The 21,014-nt window shown below is 45.8% G+C and overlaps 1 protein-coding gene across 2 annotated transcripts in view; it reads right to left on the bottom strand.

The window, feature by feature from the left end:
- ALPK3 (alpha kinase 3) overlaps positions 1 to 21,014 on the bottom strand; it is a 74,877-nt gene that overhangs the window by 31,938 nt on the left and 21,925 nt on the right. For both annotated transcript variants that reach the window (XM_082198253.1, XM_082198254.1), the window contains one exon: positions 12,237 to 12,354. In XM_082198253.1, the coding sequence (XP_082054379.1) occupies positions 12,237 to 12,354 (118 nt within the window). The remainder of the gene's footprint in view (positions 1 to 12,236; positions 12,355 to 21,014) is intronic.

Below are 21,014 nucleotides of genomic sequence, written 5' to 3'. Positions count from 1 at the left end.
TCAGGACCGCAACACCTCACAGACCGCCTCTTTCCATATTAACCTACCTGGACCCTCAGATCATCCTCTGAGGCACTCCTTTGTGTGCCTCCTCCTTGAGAGATCCAGAGGGTGGCAATACGAAAACGTGGCCTTCTCTGCAGTGGCTCCCCGTCTCTGGAATGCTCTCCCCAGGGAAGATCGCCTGGCGCCTTCATTATACACCTTTAGGCGCCAGGCAAAAATGTTCCTCTTTAACCAGACGTTTGGTTGATCCGATTTACATCCTATGCCCTTTTAAAATGTGGCTTTTTGGGGGGTGCTGTTTTTATTTTTATTAGGTATTTCATGGTTTTATATCTTGATTTTATTCTGTGAACCGCCCTAAGACCGCTGGGTATAGGGCAGTACATAAATTCAATGATAATAAAAATAGTTTACTCCACACAGAGCATCCAACACTCTTACAAAACTACAGTTCCCAGGATTTAGAGGTGGAGACAAATGTGCTTTTAACGTGCCTTAAATAGGTAGTCTCTGTCATTTTCCCAGCTGCTCATCCGTGAGCAGCTCCTATGTGTTTGGTAGAACGCTAGAAATGAGCCAGCCATATGAGTAGAGAGCAATCTTGTGTGTTTCTCCATTACATTTGCCTCTGCTCCGGACTGCCATCTTCGTGAGACAGGCGCATGCAACTGAGCAGAACAGGGTCATTCAGCTGACATCTGCGCACACATGACGGGGTCATTTTGACTGCTCAGGGTTGCACAAAGGGGCATTCTCCTGACCCCCCATTATCACAGGAAAGGACAGTCACAGCACCCAAGCTGGGAATGGCAAAACTACAGAAAAACTGTGGAAATCTACCCTGTACACCATTTGTTAAAGCCAAACTAGTCATTATGGCATTCACATAATTGGCAATTGTGTCCATAGCATCCACATAGGTCTGAGTGTTTTTCTCCTTGTTCCATGCTTTCCAGGCACAAGTCTGAGTGGTTTTGCTTTGGCCCCACTGCTTTCCCCTGGAAAACACACTCTTCCGTGGTAAATCAGAGCAGATGTCCATCTGGAGAAAACCCAGTTGCTGTTTGCTCCAATTCAGCAGAAAAGATTGGGTTTTCCCAGGGGAAAGCAGTGGGGTAAGTCTGGAGGAGCACTCACAGAAGCGAGCAGGGGGCAGGGGGTGGGAACGTAACCCAAATTGGGACCGTAGCAGTAAGATCACTTTAATACCACCCTGCTGTAACCCCAATTTGGGTTTAAAAAGCCATTTACACCATCTCCAGATACAGGGAAAGTCCTGTGCCCAGTTTAGAAAAAGATTGTCTATATGGGAACTGAAAAGAACTAGTCTCTGGGCAAAATTTGGGGACCCCCAAATTACAGAATTCTGACCATAGTTGCTAAGAATAATACCCACTACTTTTTTTAGAAAAGAAAGAGGTGTCAGTACTCATATCTTGAAAAGGCACCATGGGCAACAAAAAGAGGAGTGTGTCCAGGGCCGGATTTAGGTTTGATGAGGCCCTCAGCTACTGAAGGTAATGGGGCCCTTTATAAGTCCAGCTGTCCTTTGTGTTGAATATATGCTATATGGTAATTGATGGACCTGATAGGTATCTAAAGCCATTTGCACATAACAAAATATGTATTTTATCAAAGTAATTGTTGAGCTGAAATACAATTAAGAAGTATATTAATAGTGGTAGTGATATTTTAGGGAGCAGGCTAGCAGGCGGGGCCCATTACTTACATCATAGGAGCCTGCACAACACAAAACACTGTTGCTCTATGTAGGTTTTATTTTATTTGTTTTTTATCTTGTATTTTGGAAATCCAGTTTTTCCCCTCTTTAAATTAAGCTATAGCTTGTTTATATGTAATACTGGCACTGAGTGTGTCGGTACTCTGTACTAATAAGTACTGTCACAAAAAAAGCACTGATAATACTCATATGCCTTCCTTTGTACCAGGCATGGGAAGCCTGTGGTCTCCCAAATGTTGTTGGACTACAACTACCAACACTCATGGGTCATGCTGGTTGGGGCTGATGGGAGTTGGAGTCCAGCAATATCTGGAGGGCCAGAGGTTCCCCGTGTCTGATGTAGGCTTAGGTTCAGAAATGAGGGAGCCTTGACCTAGATCCAGCCCTGGCCCCACCAAACACACCCATTGCCAATCTACAGAGAGAGGAGGGGTCTCAGTGAAGCGGTATTTGTGTGGCAATAGTAGGAAGCCACTAGGAACTCTGTGGGACTTACTTCTGAGGACACATGGCTACAATTGTGCTCCTTCTGTAGCTTCATTCCAAGAAGCCATATCAAAATCCGTAATATACAGCAGAGTCCTGCACATGTTTACTCAGAAGTTCCATGGAGTTCAGTGTGACTTCCTGGAGAAGTGTGCACAGAACTTCAGCACATAGGGACATCTGTCATCACACCTAAGTGCAATATCAATATGCTAATACTTAGCATTCACACAGTACCACCAAGGGTTCAAATTGCTTCGCATGCCTTCCCTAGTTCTAATCCTCACAAGTACCCAGTTATTAGTAGAAATGGAGGATCAAGAAGATCAATTAAAAGAGGTGCAGGAAAAGGAGACAACAGGTCAGATAAATAGTCAAAGCTGGGGGAGAATATGGGACAAACACTTTGAAAATGTTGTCTAAGGATAAAAGAAAATTATTATTAGTTTGGAGATGGTATTTAACACCAGTCAGATTAAATCAAATAAACAAGGACTATTTGGTGCTATGTTGGAGAGGATGCCAGGAAACCAGCACTTATGTTCACGTGTGGTGTACAATTTTGGGGGCAAAGGAGATAACAGAAATCACTGGGTTAAAGCTGATCAAAAGTCCAGCGGTAGCATTGTTATAAATTCACGATGGGATGGAAGGTTTGCAGGCTATGAAGGACTTGCTCACAAATTTATTGACAGCTGCACAAGTTATTATAGCCAGGAAATGGAAGGAGCAAGGTATCAAATGGAAGAATGGTATAAAGAAGTGTGGCATATAGCTAAAAATGATAAATTAACATGTGTTATTAAGGTAAGATGGGGAATATGCAGGAGAAATGATTCTGAGGAGATATGGAAGCTGTTTGAAGAATTTGTATTGTTAAAATGGAAAGGGGTCAAACCATCGCAAGAGGTGTTGAAATTTTGGGAGGTTGGATAGTTACAATGGAAGGGTCTTGGGGGTGGGCTGCACATTTTTTCCTTCTTTATTTATTCATTTATTTATACTTTGTAAAACAAAAACAAAACAAAAACAAGTACCCAGTAAGGTAAGCCAATATTATTTCCTCCCTGCCAAACTGCAGATAGAGAAAAAGTTGTGAATTATTATTTTCAAACAATGCTCTCCACAGTTGTGAATTATTATTTTCAAACAATGCTCATGAACATTTGTTGGCATTTCTGTGCTAATTCTCCTCCTATGAATGCATTTTTGTTTTTACTTTGACTAAAAAAACACACGTTGCTAGCAATTCCCCCAAATATAATGAAATTAATGCATGTTCCATGCACACTTTCCCCACAAAATTCGAGGAACTGCAAATTTTGAGGGTAGCTTCATTTTGGTTCCCATAAGGTTTCATAAGAACATAAGAGAAGCCTGGAGAATCAGGTTTGGGGTGTTCATCTAGTCTAGGACTCAAGCACAAGGGCATTTGCCCCTTCAAATATCTCAAGGGCTTGTCACGTGGAAGATGGCACAAACCTGTTTTCTCCTGCTCCAGAGGGAAGGACCCGAACTGATGGCTTCGAATTACAAGAAAAGAGATTCTGACGAAGCATCTGGAAGAACTTTCTGATGGTAAGAACTGTTATAAGTAACCAAACAACCCCCTGTGTTTCAAACAGAACGTCAGCAATGTCTAGGCAACACGATGACCATGTACATACGCAATAGACAATCTTTTATAGAATTCCTTCAAACCATAACAAGTCCAAAATGAAATCTTTAGTCTCAAAATCTTTAAATAAAGCGAGGTACCAGACTTTGTCCGATGAAAGACAAGCTGTGAAGCTTTGTGTATTCAGCAAATATGATGTCCAAAACTGAACAGTGATTCCGGATATTGACTACTATTTCATAGAATTCTTTGTCAGTGTGGTGGGAGGATATAGAATTGCTTCATAAACCCATCTGATTTCAAATGAATGTATGTGAATGAAAATATCAAATGCTGTGGAACAGTGCTCATGTAATAATACAAAACAGTAGTCAATATCCGGAATCACTGTTCAGTGTTGGACTTCACAGCTTGTCTTTCATTAGACCAAGTCTGGTACCTCGCTTCATTTAAAGATTTTCAGAGACTTTGAGACCAAAGATTTCATTTTGGACTTGTTACGGTTTGAAGGAATTCTATAAAAGATTGTCTATTGCATATGTACATGGTCATCGTGTTGCCTAGACATTGCTGACGGTAAGAACTGTTTGGCAGAGGAATGGACTTCCTTGGAAGGTGGTGGACTCTCCATCGTTGGAGGTTTTTAAGCAGTTTGGATTGCCACCTGTCATGGATGCTTTACCTGAGTTTCCAGCATTGCAGGGGGTTGGACTAGATGACCCTCAGGATCCCTTCCAACTTTGCAATTTTATGGTTCTACCATTCTGCAGTTTCCAGCAACTGGCATTCAGAAGCATACTGCCTCCAAAGTGTAAATCGGGCAGTTTCTCCTTAAAATTTGAACATAATCAAATTTCTCCCCATCCTAACTTATAGTGCAATTCCATAAGCATCTGTTAATAAACAAGGCAAGTGTAATGGAATGTGCTTCCAGGTAAGTAGGCACAGGATTGAGAGGCACAAATACAAGATGGGTGACACCTGGCTTGAGAGCAGTACATGTGAAAAGGATCTAGGAGTCTTGGTTGACCACAAACTTGACATGAGCCAACAGTGTGACGCGGCAGCTAAAAAAGCCAATGCAATTCTGGGCTTCATCAATAGGAGTATAGCATCTAGATCAAGGGAAGTAATAGTGCCACTGTATTCTGCTCTGGTCAGACCTCACCTGGAGTACTGTGTCCAGTTCTGGGCACCACAATTCAAGAAGGACACTGACAAACTGGAACGTGTCCAGAGGAGGGCAACCAAAATGGTCAAAGGCCTGGAAACGATGCCTTATGAGGAACGGCTAAGGGAGCTGGGCAAGTTTAGCCTGGAGAAGAGGAGGTTAAGGGGTGATATGATAGCCATGTTCAAATATATAAAAGGATGTCACATAGAGGAGGGAGAAAGGTTTTCTGATGCTCCAGAGAAGCGGACACGGAGCAATGGATCCAAACTACAAGAAAGAAGATTCCACCTAAACATTAGGAAGAACTTCCTGACAGTAAGAGCTGTTCGACAGTGGAATTTGCTGCCAAGGAGTGTGGTGGAGTCTCCTACTTTGGAGGTCTTTAAGCAGAGGCTTGACAACCATATGTCAGGAGTGCTCTGATGGTGTTTCCTGCTTGGCAGGGGGTTGGACTCGATGGCCCTTGTGGTCTCTTCCAACTCTATGATTCTATGATTCTATGATTCTATGATTCTATGATTGTAGTCTTGGCTGCTACGCTACTTACTATAGTCAGAATTACATAAATGCTATGCTAGTTACTGTTGTCAGAATTACATAAACAGATTTACTTTTCAATTTGAGGAGGAGTGGGAGAGATGCTTAGTGTCTTACTCCTTTAAAAATGGAAAACAGCACCACACATGTCACATATTGAACTGATGCGCTAATGCATTTGAATGGGCACTTGCTAGATTACCTCAGGAAAGCTAATAAACTGCAGCTGGGCTGTGGATAAGCCCTGAAACCCCTCCTTCGTACAGGCTGTCCTCTTTGCACATTCTTGGACAGCAATGAGCATGCACCCTGGATCCTGAGTGTGGATGTAGGGATTAAACCAATACTGAAGGAGCCAAGAGACATTTCCTTCTCAGTCAGCCCAGTTTAGGAGAATGACCACACATAGATCTGTAGTAGACAGGGGTGGGCAAATCTCTCCATTTTTGTTCTCTCCGTCTCTCGGTTTTTTAATCTCAAAATCCAGTTCTCCACATTTTTGCAGGATTTTTTTTATTCCTCGTGATATTTCACCAGCATTTTAATGGAAAGCTCTCCTAGAATATACATTTTTTAAAATACGGTTTTGACTAATACATGCATTTTTGCAAGCTGTTTCCCCCTGTGATGTATTTGGGCAGCCTATTACCACTTAATGGCCTCTGTATCGGGAAGTTTTTAATGTCAGATGTTTTATTGTATTTTTAATATTTTGTTGAAAACTGCCAAGAGTGGCTGGGGAAACCCAATGTTATGCACTGAGTTGAATAGGATCCAAATTGCAGCAATCTGATTGGTCCTAGAACAATAGGATCCAGAATGCAGTAGTCTGATTGGTCCACAGGAGCCACCCAATCCAACTCCAGGTGGAAGTGTAGCCACAACCTTATTGGCCTACAGGAGAATCCCAGAATTAGCCAATCATGTGACACCCATTGTGTAAATAATGTATATAAAGCAGATAATTGGGGGAACTTGCATTCCTCACTACTACGAGCTGAATAAAGAGAATGAAATCCACTCTTGACTCCAAGTATATTTCACCCAGCAAGATGGGTGGGGTATGAATAAATTATATTATTATTATTATTATTATCATCATCATCATCATCACCACCGCTACTAATACTACTATTTAGAGGGCTGTTAGCTCACCAGGAAACTACTCTAGCTATTCCAGGAATTGAATCCATGCTGGATCTAGGAGCTAGAAGGAGCTCAGGCATGCAGCCGACCCCCTCACCCAAACTCATAACAATATGTGAAATGCCAACATTCAACATCTTGCATCTCTAACACAGACTGCTGGCCTTTTTATATATACGGTTGAGACAACCTGGTGTCAAACGCCATCCAAAAATCATTTTATACCAACTTTGCTTGAGCCTTACATCAACAGTCCCATTTAACACTGCCGTCCAAAGTATTGAGTCTGGGTGGGGAAGTACCATCATAGGGAAATCAGGAGCACTATGCAACTGGCAGTATGGAGTTTGCCGCACATGACACTCACAGTGCTGGCTCCCACACCTTCACTAACATCATCTCAAATGACAGGACCGCTTCAGTGTGCAAACATGTGTGCCCACATTTTCCAAGTTACAAGAAAGGAGATCCCGACTAAACATCAGAAAGAACTTCCTGACAGTATGAGCTGTTTGACAGTGGAACGGTCTCCTTTGGGAGGTTGTGGACCCTCCTTCCTTTGAGTTTTTAAAGCAGAGATTAATCTGTCATTAATGCTATAAATAAGATTCCTGCATCGCAAAGGGGTTGGACGTGATGACCCTTGGGGGTGAGGTGTCTCTTCCAACTTTTCAATTTTATCATCCTAGCAACAGAAAACAGACGCTTTAGTATTACGGGGGGCGGGGGAGGATATAGTTTTTGTGCAAGGGACCATCCTTAATGAGGAAAAGGTATAATTCATTACACTGGTGCCTCGCAAGACGAAAAGAATCCGTTCTGTGATTCTCTTCGTCTAGCGTTTTTTTCGTCTTGCGAAGCAAGCCCATTGAAGGATTAGCGGATTAGCGCTATTAGTGCTATTAGCGGCTTATCTGCTGATCGGATCAGTTGATAAGCGGCTTATCGGCTTAGAAAAAGGGGGGAAGGGAAAAAAACCCAGCAGGAACTCGCAAGACATTGTCGTCTTGCGAAGCAAGCCCATAGGAAATTCGTTTTGCGAAGCACCTCCAAAACGGAAAACTCTTTCGTCTAGCGAGTTTTCCGTCTTGCGAGGCATTCGTCTTGCGGGGCACCACTGTATAAGCATTTCTACAGCATCCTTCGAAGGGACGCTGGTGGCGCTATGGGTTAAACCACAGAGCCTAGGACTTGCTGATCAGAAGGTCGGCGGTTTGAATCACCATGACAGGGTGAGCTTCTGTTGCTCGGTCCCTGTTCCTGCCAACCTCGCAGTTCAAAAGCACATCAAGTCCAAGTAGATAAATAGGTACCGCTCTGGCGGGAAGGTAAACGGCATTTCCGTGCGCTGCTCTGGTTCACCAGAAGCGGCTTAGTCATGCTGGCCACATGACCTGGAAGCTGTACACCGGCTCCCTCGGCCAATAAAGTGAGATGAGCGCCGCAACCCCAGAGTTGGTGACGACTGGACCTAATGGTCAGGGGTCCCTATACCTTTACAGCATTCTTCAACAGGAAACCCCCAGGGCCATTGACATAAAAGAAGTATTACAAAACAAATCAGAACACTTGGGAGACACAGGTAAAGCAATCTGAACCATCAAAAAGCAAAGGAAGTGAGCTGGGAAAAGAGAAAAGTGGCTGAAGTAATATTCTTATTTTTATTTAATTTATGAATCACTTGCTACGTGCATCTCAAGGTGGTTTACAAATACATGTGTCAGGGAACTGCCATCAGAGCCAAGAGTGGAGGTAAGGCTCCCCGACGATGCGGGGGAAGGGACCAGCAGAGGGAGAGAGAACACTTCCCTTGGGGAAGGAAATCAGTGTGACACCTGGGAGGAAGGGGAGCAGGGAGGGACTTTGGAGAGAGGGCTCCAGGACTCTTCCACAGAGACCAGCGGGGAGAGTCCAGGACCTCCACTGGCCACGCCCACTCTGCGCAGAAGACTTCCGTGCAGGGAGTCTAGGCGGAGACTTGGTGTCAAGGAGTTTTTATGTTGGAAGAAGTTTAGGAAATGCCCACTGACGGATTCTGCCAGTGACTGACACAGCCACGGAGTGAAGGCTGTCCAGCCAGGGAAAGGTTTAGCCAGGGAACGTTGCCTAAAGCATCCGCACCCTCTACGCACAAGCAACCCCCAATTCCCTTTACATACATCATTTTTAAAAAAACAACAACCTTAAAATAAGTTTTTAAAACAGTGCAAACAGAATGCTGAAGGTACATATGGGAAGGCTTCACCGATCAAACGCCCATCTCATCTCAAAAAGAGCACTGTAGAACCAAAAGGGGGGCAGAAAGGAGCAACCCTAATAATCAGGGGTTTCTCCCATAGAGGGAAAGGCTGCAGCATAGAAACATAGGAGTGGCTCTCCTGGATCAGTCCAAAGACCCATCTAGGCAAGCATCCTTTGCTCACAATGGCCAACCAGGAGCCCACGGGAATCATAGAATCATAGAATCATAGAGTTGGAAGAGACCACAAGGGCCATCGAGTCCAACCCCCTGCCAAGCAGGAAACACCATCAGAGCACTCCTGACATATGGTTGTCAAGCCTCTGCTTAAAGACCTCCAAAGTAGGAGACTCCACCACACTCCTTGGCAGCAAATTCCACTGTCAAACAGCTCTTACTGTCAGGAAGTTCTTCCTAATGTTTAGGTGGAATCTTCTTTCTTGTAGTTTGGATCCATTGCTCCGTGTCCGCTTCTCTGGAGCAGCAGAAAACAACCTTTCTCCCTCCTCTAGGTGACATCCTTTTATATATTTGAATCTCAGAAGGAGGAATGCAACAGCACTCTCTGCACTGATGGTTCCCAGTGGCTGATATTCAGAGGCACCCTGCTGCCTCTGATTGTGGAGGGAGAACTTCGCCATCCTGTCTAGGATACATGGGCAGCTTAATCCTCCAGGAGATTACCTCACCCTCTTCTAAGCCACCCAAGGTGGTGACCATCACAAAAACTGGAGGGTGATTTTAGTTTAGAGAAAAGGTGCCTTAAGGGTGATGGGGGAGACATGACAGAAGCTTATATAATTGTCCTCTAAAACACTAGAATAGAACTCAGAGTCATCCGAGGAAACTGACCGGCAGAAGATTCGGCAGAGACAAAAGCGGGCACTTCTTCACAGGGCAGGCCGTGAATTTATAGAATTGGCTGCAATAAGAGATGGTGACAGCTGACAGCTCAGATCGGGGGGGGGGAGAACCTGTGGCCCTCCAAAGGTCGCTGAGCTGCAACTCCCACCCGTCGCTGACCACTGGTCGTGCTGGCTGGGGCGGCTGGGAGTTGGAATCCAGCAATATCTGGAAGGCCATATGTTCCCTATCCCTGGGCTCAGATGTCTTCAAAAGGAGAGAAGGCAAAATCACGCAGGGGACGTCTGCCAATGGCCACTAGCCACCATATCTTCAATGAAGGGCTTGGAAAGGGGGAGCCTGCCACTCAATACCATTTTCTGGGGAGCAAGGCTGGGCGGTCTGACACTTCACCCCCTGTTTGCGAGCTTCCCAGAGGTATCTGGTGGAGCGCTGTGGAAAGCACAACGCTCTGCGACAGCGCACTTTTTTCACACAAGGTTCCCTGCTCCTACTGATATGTGAATGGGACAGGCACATGGCCATTACAGTGGTACCTCAGGTTAAGAACTTAATTCATTCTGGAGGTCCGTTCTTAACCTGAAACTGTTCTTAACCTGGGGTACCACTTTAGCTAATGGGGCCTCCCACTGCCGCCACTGCACAATTTCTGTTCTCATCCTGAAGCAAAGTTCTTAACCCAAGTTACAGGGAACCAGGCAGAGGGCCTTCTTGGTAGTGGCACCCGCCCTGTGGAACGCCCTCCCACCAGATGTCAAAGAGAAAAACAACTAGCAGACTTTTAGAAGACATCTGAAGGCAGCCTTGTTTAGGGAAGCTTTTAATGTTTAATAGGTTATTGTACTTTAATATTCTGTTGGAAGCTGCCCATAGTGGCTGGGGAAACCCAGCCAGATGGGTGGGGTATAAATAATAAATTATTATTATTAATTATTATCATTAACCTGAGGTACTATTTCTGGGTTAGCGGAGGTACTATTTCTGGGTTTGAAGCGTATGTAACCCGAAGCGTCTGTAACCCGAGGTACCACTGTATCTGGTTTGCTCCTCTGGGCCACCAACCAAACCTGGCTGAGAAATAGGGAGGAGAGGGCTATTGATGGCTAGGCTCTGTCTCCATAGCTAGAAGCAGCTGTGCTTCTGAATACCAGTTGCTGGAAACCACAGGAGGGGAGAGGGCCCTTGCGGTCAAATCCTCCTTGCAGGTTCCCCACACACAGGCATCTAGCTGGCCACGGTGAGAACAGGATGATGGACTAGGTGGGCTGATCCGCCAGGCTCAACTTAGGTTCTTATGTCTTCTGTGAAAAAGAAAAGGGAGTGTGCAAAACCGAACAGAAAAATAAGAAATCAAGATAACTGTAGTGGTTGGGAGTTACTCGTGCGTAATCCTGTTCCGTTTGAGCATTAGATTGGCTGGTTAAACCCTCCGGACTGCACAGCCCATCTCAGCGTGGCTGCCCTTAGTCACTCATAGAATCTGTCTGTGGGCGTTTCTTAAAGCGCTGCCAACATAAGAGCTGTTTGACGCCCAATCGTCTCCGCCTCTCACTGCACGGGAGTCTCCTGCGCAGGGTGGGCGTGGGCAGCGGGGTGCTTGGGCTCTCCTCACTAACTTCCAACGAAGAGTCCGGGAGCCCTTGCACCTCCCTGTCCCGTCGTTCTCCTGGATCCCGCCGTTCTCCTGGTGTTACACTCATTCTCTTCCCCTTCTTCCCGGCTGAGTCTCCCTCTAGCGCTGGGACCTTCTCCTGCAGAATCAGAGACCCTCTCCTTCTCCCGTGCCTCTGATGTCAGTTCCCTGACAATAACAAACTTTTTTTCATGAAAGAATGGAAATGGTTTATGGAATATTTACAAATAAACTTTAAACAGATAAGAACATTGGCAGGATTCTTGTGGTAACCTGCAGTTTTATAAGAGGAGATATTTAAAGTAGAAGAATAAGTGAGCAAATTAATTTGGGTATGCAGAAAGTATTAAAAATAAATTTAAGGAACCACAGAAAGAGGGGGAAGGAAGTTGAGTTATGAAATGTTAAAATGATTGTGAAATTACTGAAATGTATAAAAGTGAAAATCATCATCATCATCATCATCATCATCATCAAAAGGAGTGACTGGACCTCTGAAGCATGGCTTTTATTCTGTGAACTGCCCTGAGACCCCCAGGTATAGGGCAGTATATAAATTCAAATAAGAATAAGAATAATGGCAGTTCCATGGATCTGGGAATTTTTATCTCCTCATGCATAGGATGCAAGAGCCCCTTTGGCCTTGAGTCTAGGAAGTGATAGAGGCCTGAACAGGTTGTATATTTCACAAGGCCAATGATCCTCAACATTCAGACCAGCCACAGCTAGCTAACAGGTATCCCCAACACACACACACACACACACACACACAAATGCACACACTTTCCTTACTTGTACAACTGCAGCGTGTGTCGGTTCCCATGACGAAAGATCTCGTACTTTGGCAAGCCACAGTATCTGTCCATCTCTTCATCATCTTTGTACCAGGTCACTTCCGGTTGCGGGTAACCTGATTAGGACATGACACATTAGCAGGAATTGGGGCACGGGAGTCAAGGAGCGCATAACCCCGAGATGAACATCATTCCAAGGTGCATGCGGGAAAGCCCCACATTCTGCAACATACAGGTTGATACCAGAAACTGCTCTGTTCTGCGTGGCTGTCCTGGTTGCAAGAGAGAGATTGATCTGAGATGCAGAAATTTAGGAACATGGTCCAGTGTTTATAGGGCTGGGGCAAAGAGAGGCTGAGGCAAAGAAGCAGCAAAAAGGGCTGCAACTGAGTACGACTAAAGGAAAAGTCTGGTATCTGCCCACTGTTGCTTGAGGCTTAAGTGGCCCCGGAGGAACCCATAAAATTGGGTGATGCTCCAGCTGTGCCCCAATCTGGACAGGGATAACCTAATTTCTATGGCTGACACTCTAGTAAACTTTAGGTTAAATTACTGCACTTTGTTATATGTGGGCTGCCTTTGAAGGTGGTTCAAGAACTGCAACTGGCCCAGAATTTGGCAACCAGGATGCTCAATGGGGCAAGAAGGTCTGAGCACGTTAACACTGATCCTGGCCAAGAACTGGCTGCCAATTAGTTTCTGGGCCCAATTCCAAGTGTTGGTTTTGACCTTTGAAGTCTTATGTAACAACAACAACAACAACAACAACAACAATAATAATTTATTTGTACCCCGCCCATCTGGGCAGCTCCCAACAGAATATTAAAACCACAATAAAACATCAAACATTAAAAACTTCCCTAAACAGGGCTTCCTTCAGATGTCTTCTAAACATCAGGTGGTTTTTTTATCTCTTTGACATCTGGTGGGAGGGCGTTCCACAGGTTGGGCACCACTACCGAGAGGGCCCTCTGCCTGGTTCCCTGTAACTTGGCTTCTGGCAGAAAGGGAACTGCCAGAAGGACCTCGCCACTGGACCCCAGTGTCCGGGCAGAACGATGGGGGTGGAGACGCTCCTTCAGGTATACTGGGCCGAGGCCGTTTAGGGCTTTAAAGGTCAACACCACCACTATGAATTGTGCTCAGAAAGGTACTGTGGCTCAGGACCCTAATACCTCAAGGACCACTTTTCCCATATGAACTGACCTGGACCCCACGACTACTGTCCAAAGTCTTGCATCATGTGCCTCCTCCATGGGAGTTGCAGAGGGTAGCAACATAAAAATGTGTATTTTCTGCGGTGTCTCCCCACTTGTGGAATGCTCCCCCTAGAGAGGCTTGCATTACTGATCTTTAGGCACCAGACTAAAACTTTTCTTTTCCACAAAACCTTTGGCTTTTAATTATCTGTAGTCTTTTTCAGTGAGTGGGTATTTTAATCCTGCCTTTTTAAAAATATGCCAGTTTAATAAACTTTTATGTTTTATTTTATGCTGGTTTTAACGAATGATTTATTTATTGTTGTAAGTCCCATCGATTTATTCTGTAAAACTGTGCAACTAATAAGCTAAATAAACAAACAGCAACAATAATAAAAATATAATGGTGCCTGTCCTCCCCCACCCCCAAAGTTACAATTCTCAGAGGGGTTTAATAATCAATAGCTTTTCCCATGGATCTCTGGAAGCTGTAGCTCTCTGGAAATAGGGGTCTCATAACTCTCAGTATCCTTAGCAAACTACAGTTCCCATAATGCTTTGGGGGAAGCCATGACTGTTTAAAGTGGCACAATATTGCTTTGCATGCATCATGCAGATGAGGCCCAAAATCCAGAAATTTGGGGGAGACAACAGAGGAAGGGGAAGGATATAAAGGAAGGTAAAACAAGGAAATAATATTACTGACCGTACAGATGCAAAACGAGGGTAGGTTGACCCAGACTTACAAACGTTGCATCAAATGTCCAGTTTGCAACTGAACCACATGCTAAACTATCTCCCAAAAGCAGGTTAAATTGGGACATGGCAAGTTGCGATCTAGACGTATCAAAAAAACAAACTACCCTCTGAAACTTGATTCATCGGGATTCCAGCATGGCCTGCCAAAGTCAACCTGTGCTTAAATTAATTGCATGTTAAAGTGAAGAGGAAACCCCTTTGCTGCTAAATCATATGGGAAGTTTTTCACCATATGACAGGTTTTCACCCGTCGGAACAAACAACCGTTCGTAAGCATGACTTGGGAAGAGTGTAGTGCAGATCAGGTGATCTTTTCTTGTCACATCTGACATAAATGGGCGATGAGAACATCCCCGCTGTTCTAGGAAGTGAGCCTGCTTTGGGGGGGGGTGGAAACCTAAGGTTAAAAAACAGACACTTAGCAGTGGACCAGAAGCTCCATGGAGAACCAAGCATCACAGTCTGTAAACTGAACCCAAAGTTTCCATTGGACAGAAGCAACAGCGGTTGCATCACAGCTTGCTTGTGCCCTCCAAATGCCATTGGATGACAGATGCCATCTGCCTTTTTAGTACAATGACATCATGATAACATGTGTGACTGGCTGCTTCTGAGCCAAAGAGGCTATATTCTTGCTAGGATCAGCTATGGGCATACGGAACTAAGATGGGCCAGAGGGGAGGGGAAGGAATCGCTCGTCTCTAAAGTTGCTTACCCCTCCAAGGAGAGTTAAAGTTGCCAGCTTGCCTTACAAATTAGCTTCTTCTGGGTCCAGTCCTCCCTGCACCGACAGGTAGAGAGGGCACAGAGAGACGGCTCCTGCAGTGTAGCTTTTGCACCCGTAGCCCCTCATGGAGCAGGGGTTGGAGAACCTGTGACCTTCCGGACAGTGGAGGCTGATGCATGAGGGCAAATGGGGCAGTGCCCCACCAACCTCAGCCTGCCCTCACAGGTCTGCCTCCATATTTGCATCCAGTCTAGGGGATGGCATTGCCTGCCAGCTTCTTCCTGCGCAGGCACTAGATGGGCCAACTCACTGCTCACCACCACCCACTGACTCAACCCTCTTCAACTCATCCATGGCTGGCCCTCACCTAAATTCCTGGGACACACAACTACTAGAAGACCTTACCCTTTGTGTTCTCAGCATGGAACTAACTAGGGGCAAAACCAGAACAGATTGGCTTTGTTTATCCTTGGCTCTGGGCTCCAGCTACTGCCAGGCCCTCTATCTTCTGTCTCACTAGTCCCAATGTGCACCATCCACCACAGATTCTAGGCAGTTTTGGGATTCCAATACCCATCAGAACCCAGCATGGCCAATGGTCCTTACAGCCTAAATGTCCCCGGGGGAACTGAGAGGACATTTGGGATCAGTGTGTGGTACACAATGCTAGATATGCCTTTGACTCAGAGGAGTCAAGGCTCATATTTCCCAACTTGTAAGCATAAGACTCGGGAGCCGATGATGCTTGTCTCAAATGCGCAACGAGCATCACTCTCCTGAATTCTGATTCCCCACGGAGCCCCCACCCCACAAAAAAAATACAAAAAACCTCATCTTGCCAGCCAGCCATATTTGCCCACCTCCCCCTCCCCCCCGGGCAAATCCTAGCCTCCTAACAAACAGGAGGGAGGGAAATACAGCAAATAATCCCTGGAAAATGTTGTTTCCCCAAGGACTACAGCAATTTAAGGGACCGAGCAAGTGAATGTTGGCTTCGGAAATCAGTTTGGCTTGCCTCAGAAATCATTTGAGCTATTTTGTGATGTTTGAGGAAAGAGTTCGGCTTATCCTGAGCCGAGCCAAAGTGAGCAAAGAGGGGAGCTTGGCCATAGCTAATTCTCAAAAGGCAGCGTTTCTCCAGCAAGCAATCTGCAGGCAACTGCTGCCTTCTCCTGCCTCTGGATTCAAGAAAAGCTCAGGCTGCGTGAATATACCCAAGGAAAGCAGCTCAATCCCAGACAGTTTCATCCTTAAGTGGCTCTTGAATAGTGCCCATTCTGGGAACCGTGCATAAGCTTGGATCATATTCTTGCAAAGCGCATTCAGCATGCCCTCTAAGCTTCAGGGATGTTTGCACAGTGATAATTACAGCTTTAAACCCGAGGCATTAACATAAGACTCGTTTCCTAAACCCATTCCTATTGATTTACACACTGTTTGCACTGTGGGGGGAAAGCATCCAGGGAGCAGCTTGGTTTTCCGCTGTGCTTCCCTGGTTATCTCTGGTCCACAAGAGGGAGGATTAAGCTCCTGCCAGAACACGAACACACACACACACACACACACACACCACCCCGCTGAAATAGGAGTCAAACTTACAAGATATTGAATGGCTATAGGAACAGTTCTGCAGTGACTTGTCCAGAGGACCTTAAGGTGGTAATCTAGCAGACTAAGGATCTCCAAGGTCACTCACTGGCTCTAAACTCTGACTTAGGGACTGTGGAAAAATAAGATGACCAGAGCCTCTGGTCGCCTCTTGCTCCAAGCAGGGGCGCTTTGGGAATATAAGAGGTCAGCTTTGTAAACAGGAATGCGGTTCTGAGGACCTACACACACTATGCAAATACACAGATGTATCCGCCTGCCATTATTTATTTCCCATAGGCTTTTTCTTAACCACAGAATCCCAGAGCCTGGATTTGCAGGACAGGATTCGGAGGCAACCAAAGAGCGAACAAAGGCTCCTCCGCCAGAGCCAGTTTTCACAGGAGATAGAGAGGCCAAATGCCAAGGAAAACAAGGCTCCTGCGCCCTTTTAATAATAATAATAATAATAATAATAATAATAATAATAATAATAATAATAATAATTTATTATTTATACCCCGCCCATCTGGCTGGGCCTCCCCAGCCACTCTGGGCGGCTTTCATAAAAACCAAAAATACAGTAAAATATCACACGTTAAAAACTTCCCTGAACAGGGCTGCCTTAAGATGTCTTCTGAATGTCAGGTAGTTGTTTATCGCTTTGACATCTGCTGGGAGGGCGTTCCACAGGGCGGGCGCCACTACCGAGAAGGCCCTCTGCCTGGTTCCCTGTAGCTTTGCTTCCCGCAATGAGGGAACCGCCAGAAGGCCCTCGGCACTGGACCTCAGCGTCCGGGCAGAACGATGCTCCTTCAGGCATACTGGGCCGAGGCCGTTTAGGGCTTTAAAGGTCAGCACCAACACTTTGAATTGTGCTCGGAAACGTACTGGGAGCCAATGTAGGTCTTTCAAGACCGGTGTTATGTGGTCTCGGCGGCCGCCCCCAGTCACCAGTCTAGCTGCCGCATTCTGGATTAGTTGTAGTTTCCGAGTCACCTTCACAGGTAGCCCCACGTAGAGTGCATTGCAGTAGTCCAAGCAGGAGATAACCAGAGCATGCACCACTCTGGCGAGACAGTCCGCAGGCAGATAGGGTCTCAGCCTACGTACCAGGTGGAGCTGGTAAACAGTGCAAAGGGATTTCAGGGGTGTAGATTTACCTGCTGAAATTCCCTCATCTCTACAGCTCATCCCTCATCTCTACAGAAGGGGACACATGCCCCTGTCCTCTTCCACATCTGGTTATGCAGTTATTGGGACATGGACTGGAAAGATGCAAGTTCAAGTCTCCCTTCAGCCATAAACCACACTGGGTGATCTTGAGCCACCATTGCTTCTCAGCTTGGTCTACCTTGCAGGATTGTTGCGAGGATAAAACGAGGACACCCACCCACCCACCCCAACCTGCATAGGCAGGGCAGGATAAAAACAAGTGCACACATCTGCAAACAGGGGATGATCTAAACCTTGCCTGTTTTTCCTCTCCGGAGGTGCCTGCCTCTCTCCTCCCAGTTTCCAAAACCAGCCTCTTTCTCTCGCAACTGTCCTTCCAATTTGCCACAACCAAGGTGACCTCCAGTGTCTCTCATTCCATCCTCTCCCTTCCCCTGCTTAGGTCTCGGCACTTGGGCGAAGTTCAAAAAGTTATCTCAGCTCACAGGCACACACCGCCTTGCAGAGAGGCCATGGCAAGGCTGCCTGGGGGGCTGAAGTCCCCTCACACAGAGAGGACTGCGCAAGAGAGCCCCACAGAGAGAGCAGGGCTCTCTAACCAGATTTGGAGCCATCTCTGCACTGCAATGAGTCCTAGGCAAAGAGTGCAACTAGCCAGGAAGCAGTTCTGTCGCAGAAATGGCTTTTAAAAGATGCAATAGCAGCTCTTTTCCTAACTTTAATCCCCTCCTTTCGAGGCTTCAGACCAAAATCCTTCGCCAAGCTTTCCTGGAGGTGCCAGGGGTTAAATCTGAACCCTTCTTTCCTTTGGGGAGTTATAGGGAGAGAACTATCCAAATGGTATAGAAATTTATTATGCGGCTAGAGCAGCAAGAATGTTACTTGCCCAAAAATAGAAAGCAGAAGAAGTCCCAGCAAAAGAAGAATGGATACCAAAAACTTATGGAATATGCAGAAATGGAGAAACTTACCGGAAAAATAAGAAATCAAGATGACAAACTTATTATAAAAGAATAAAAATGGTTTATGGAAGATTTGCAAATAAATTGTAAACAGATAAGAACATCGGCAGGATTATTGTAATAACCTGCAGTTTTATAAAAGCATGTATTTAAAGTGGATGAATAAATGAGTGAATTAAGTTAATTTGGGTATTTAGCAACTAAAAATAAATTTAAGGAACCACAGAAAGAGGGGGGAGGAAGTCAAATTTTGAAATGTTAAAATGATTATAAAATGGTTGAAATGTATAAAATTGAAAATCGTCAATCAATCAATCAATCAATCAATCATCTGGGACCTTCTGCCCACCAAGCCGATGTTCTACCCTTCTCCAAATAAATGAGAAAGAGATATTTGCCAACTACTCTAACTGGGGTAGCAACAGGTCCATTTCCACGTCAAATTGCCCATTAAAACCATCCTTTCAGAGGGGCTTGCCTTGCCCCTACCAAGATCTCCGACTGGTCCACATGGATGCGGTGGCCACAGAATGCAGCAAAGAGGCCAAAGTGAATTGAAGGGCCGGCCGGTTTGCCATCCCTGCCCCTCCAGCAGTTCTTCTGGCCAAGAATCACAGGAGTGACGTGGTCAGAGAGAGCCGTAATAGGAGCTGCCTCGCTCTCTCTCTCCCCCCCCCCCGCCAGCATGTTGAAGACCTGCCCAAGAACTTGGTTAGACCATTTGCCTCCAGGGACTCTGATTACATCTCTCAGACACATCGCCAGTAGTCACAGGTGCTGCTGCTGGGGGCATTCTCTATAACTGAGGATATCATGCACAGATGAGGCTGCCAGGTTTGGCGTGGGGGGAAGGGAGAAACCATGCGCACACTTTGCATATGCCATGGAGGGATTCCCACTGTACACAACATGCACACACCATGCATTTAAAGAACATTTAAAGTCCTCTCCTGCCCAGGAATCCTGGGAACTGTAAGTTGCGAAGGGCGCTGAGAATTGCAGCTCTGTGAAAGGTAAACTACAGCTCCCAGAACTCTTGGGGACATGTTTTGAATCTGTGGTGTGTACACAGCCAAAGGCCCCCCCTCCACAGGTCCTTGTGCATGCATGATTATTTGTGCTCACGATGGTGCTGGGAGGGGTGTTATACGTGACCCCACTTTCAACACTGTTTGTGCCTGCAAAAGCTTTGGGGCAGACATATCGCTTTGTTTCCCATCAGTGCAGACAGTCCAGTAGAAATCTACCCACAAGTACTATTGTTGCACTCTGAATAAACCAACCATCTAGAGAAGCCAATAAACCTGAAAAACTCATCTCCCCCCTGAGCCTTAAACTGCTCAGGACCGCAATATGGAGCCTCTCTCCATATGAACCTACCCAGACCCTGAGATCATCTTCTGAGGCTCTTCTTTGTGTGCCTTCTCCTCGAGAGGTCCAGAGCATGGGTAGGCAAACTAAGGCCCAGGGGCCGTATCTGGCCCACTTGCCTTCTCAATCTGGCCCGCAGATGGTCCAGGAACCAGCGTGTTTTTACATGAATAGAATGTGTCCTTTTATTTAAAATGCATCTCTGGGTTATTTGTGGGGCATAGGAATTCGTTCATTGCCCCCCCCCAAAAAAAAAAATATAGTCTGCCCCCCCCCAAAAGGTCTGTGGGACAGTGGACTGGCCTCCTGCTGTGAAAGTTTGCTGACCCCTGGTCCAGAGGGTGGCAACACAAGAAAGGGCCTTCTCTGTAGTGGCTCCCCGTCTGTGGAATGCTCTCCCCAGGGAACAGTTATAGATAGGTAGCCGTGTTGGTCTGCCACAGTCAAAATAAAAAAAATTCCTTCCAGTAGCACCTTAAAGACCAACTAAGTTAGTTCTTGGTATGAGCTTTCGTGTGCATGCACACTTCTTCAGATACCCTTCAGATACTTCAGATGGTATCTGAAGAAGTGTGCATGCACACGAAAGCTCATACCAAGAACTAACTTAGTTGGTCTTTAAGGTGCTACTGGAAGGAATTTTTTTTATCTCCCCAGGGAGGTTTGCCTGGCGCCTTCATTACAGACCTTTAGGTGCCAGGCAAAAACATTCCTTTTTAACCAGGCCTTTGGTTGATCTGTTTGACATCCTATACCCTTTTAAAATGTGGCTCTTTTCGGGGGGGTGGTATTGGGTTATTCTTTTTATTCAGGTATGTTGTGATCTTTTCTGTGAACAGAAATCGTGCAGTGGCAGTGCAGCGGCAGGTCCCATTAGCTAAAGTGGTGCTTCAGGTTAAGAACAGTTTCAGGTTAAGAATGGACCTCCGGAATGAATTAATTACTTAACCCGAGGTACCACTGTATTATTATTATTAGCTGGTCTCTAAGATGCT

Source organism: Podarcis vaucheri (genome assembly GCF_965113315.1).
Source record: "Podarcis vaucheri genome assembly, chromosome: 14".
Classification (NCBI taxonomy): domain Eukaryota; kingdom Metazoa; phylum Chordata; class Lepidosauria; order Squamata; family Lacertidae; genus Podarcis; species Podarcis vaucheri.
Note: the sequence above shows the minus strand (reverse complement) of the source record. Positions and strands in the feature narration are given on the sequence as shown.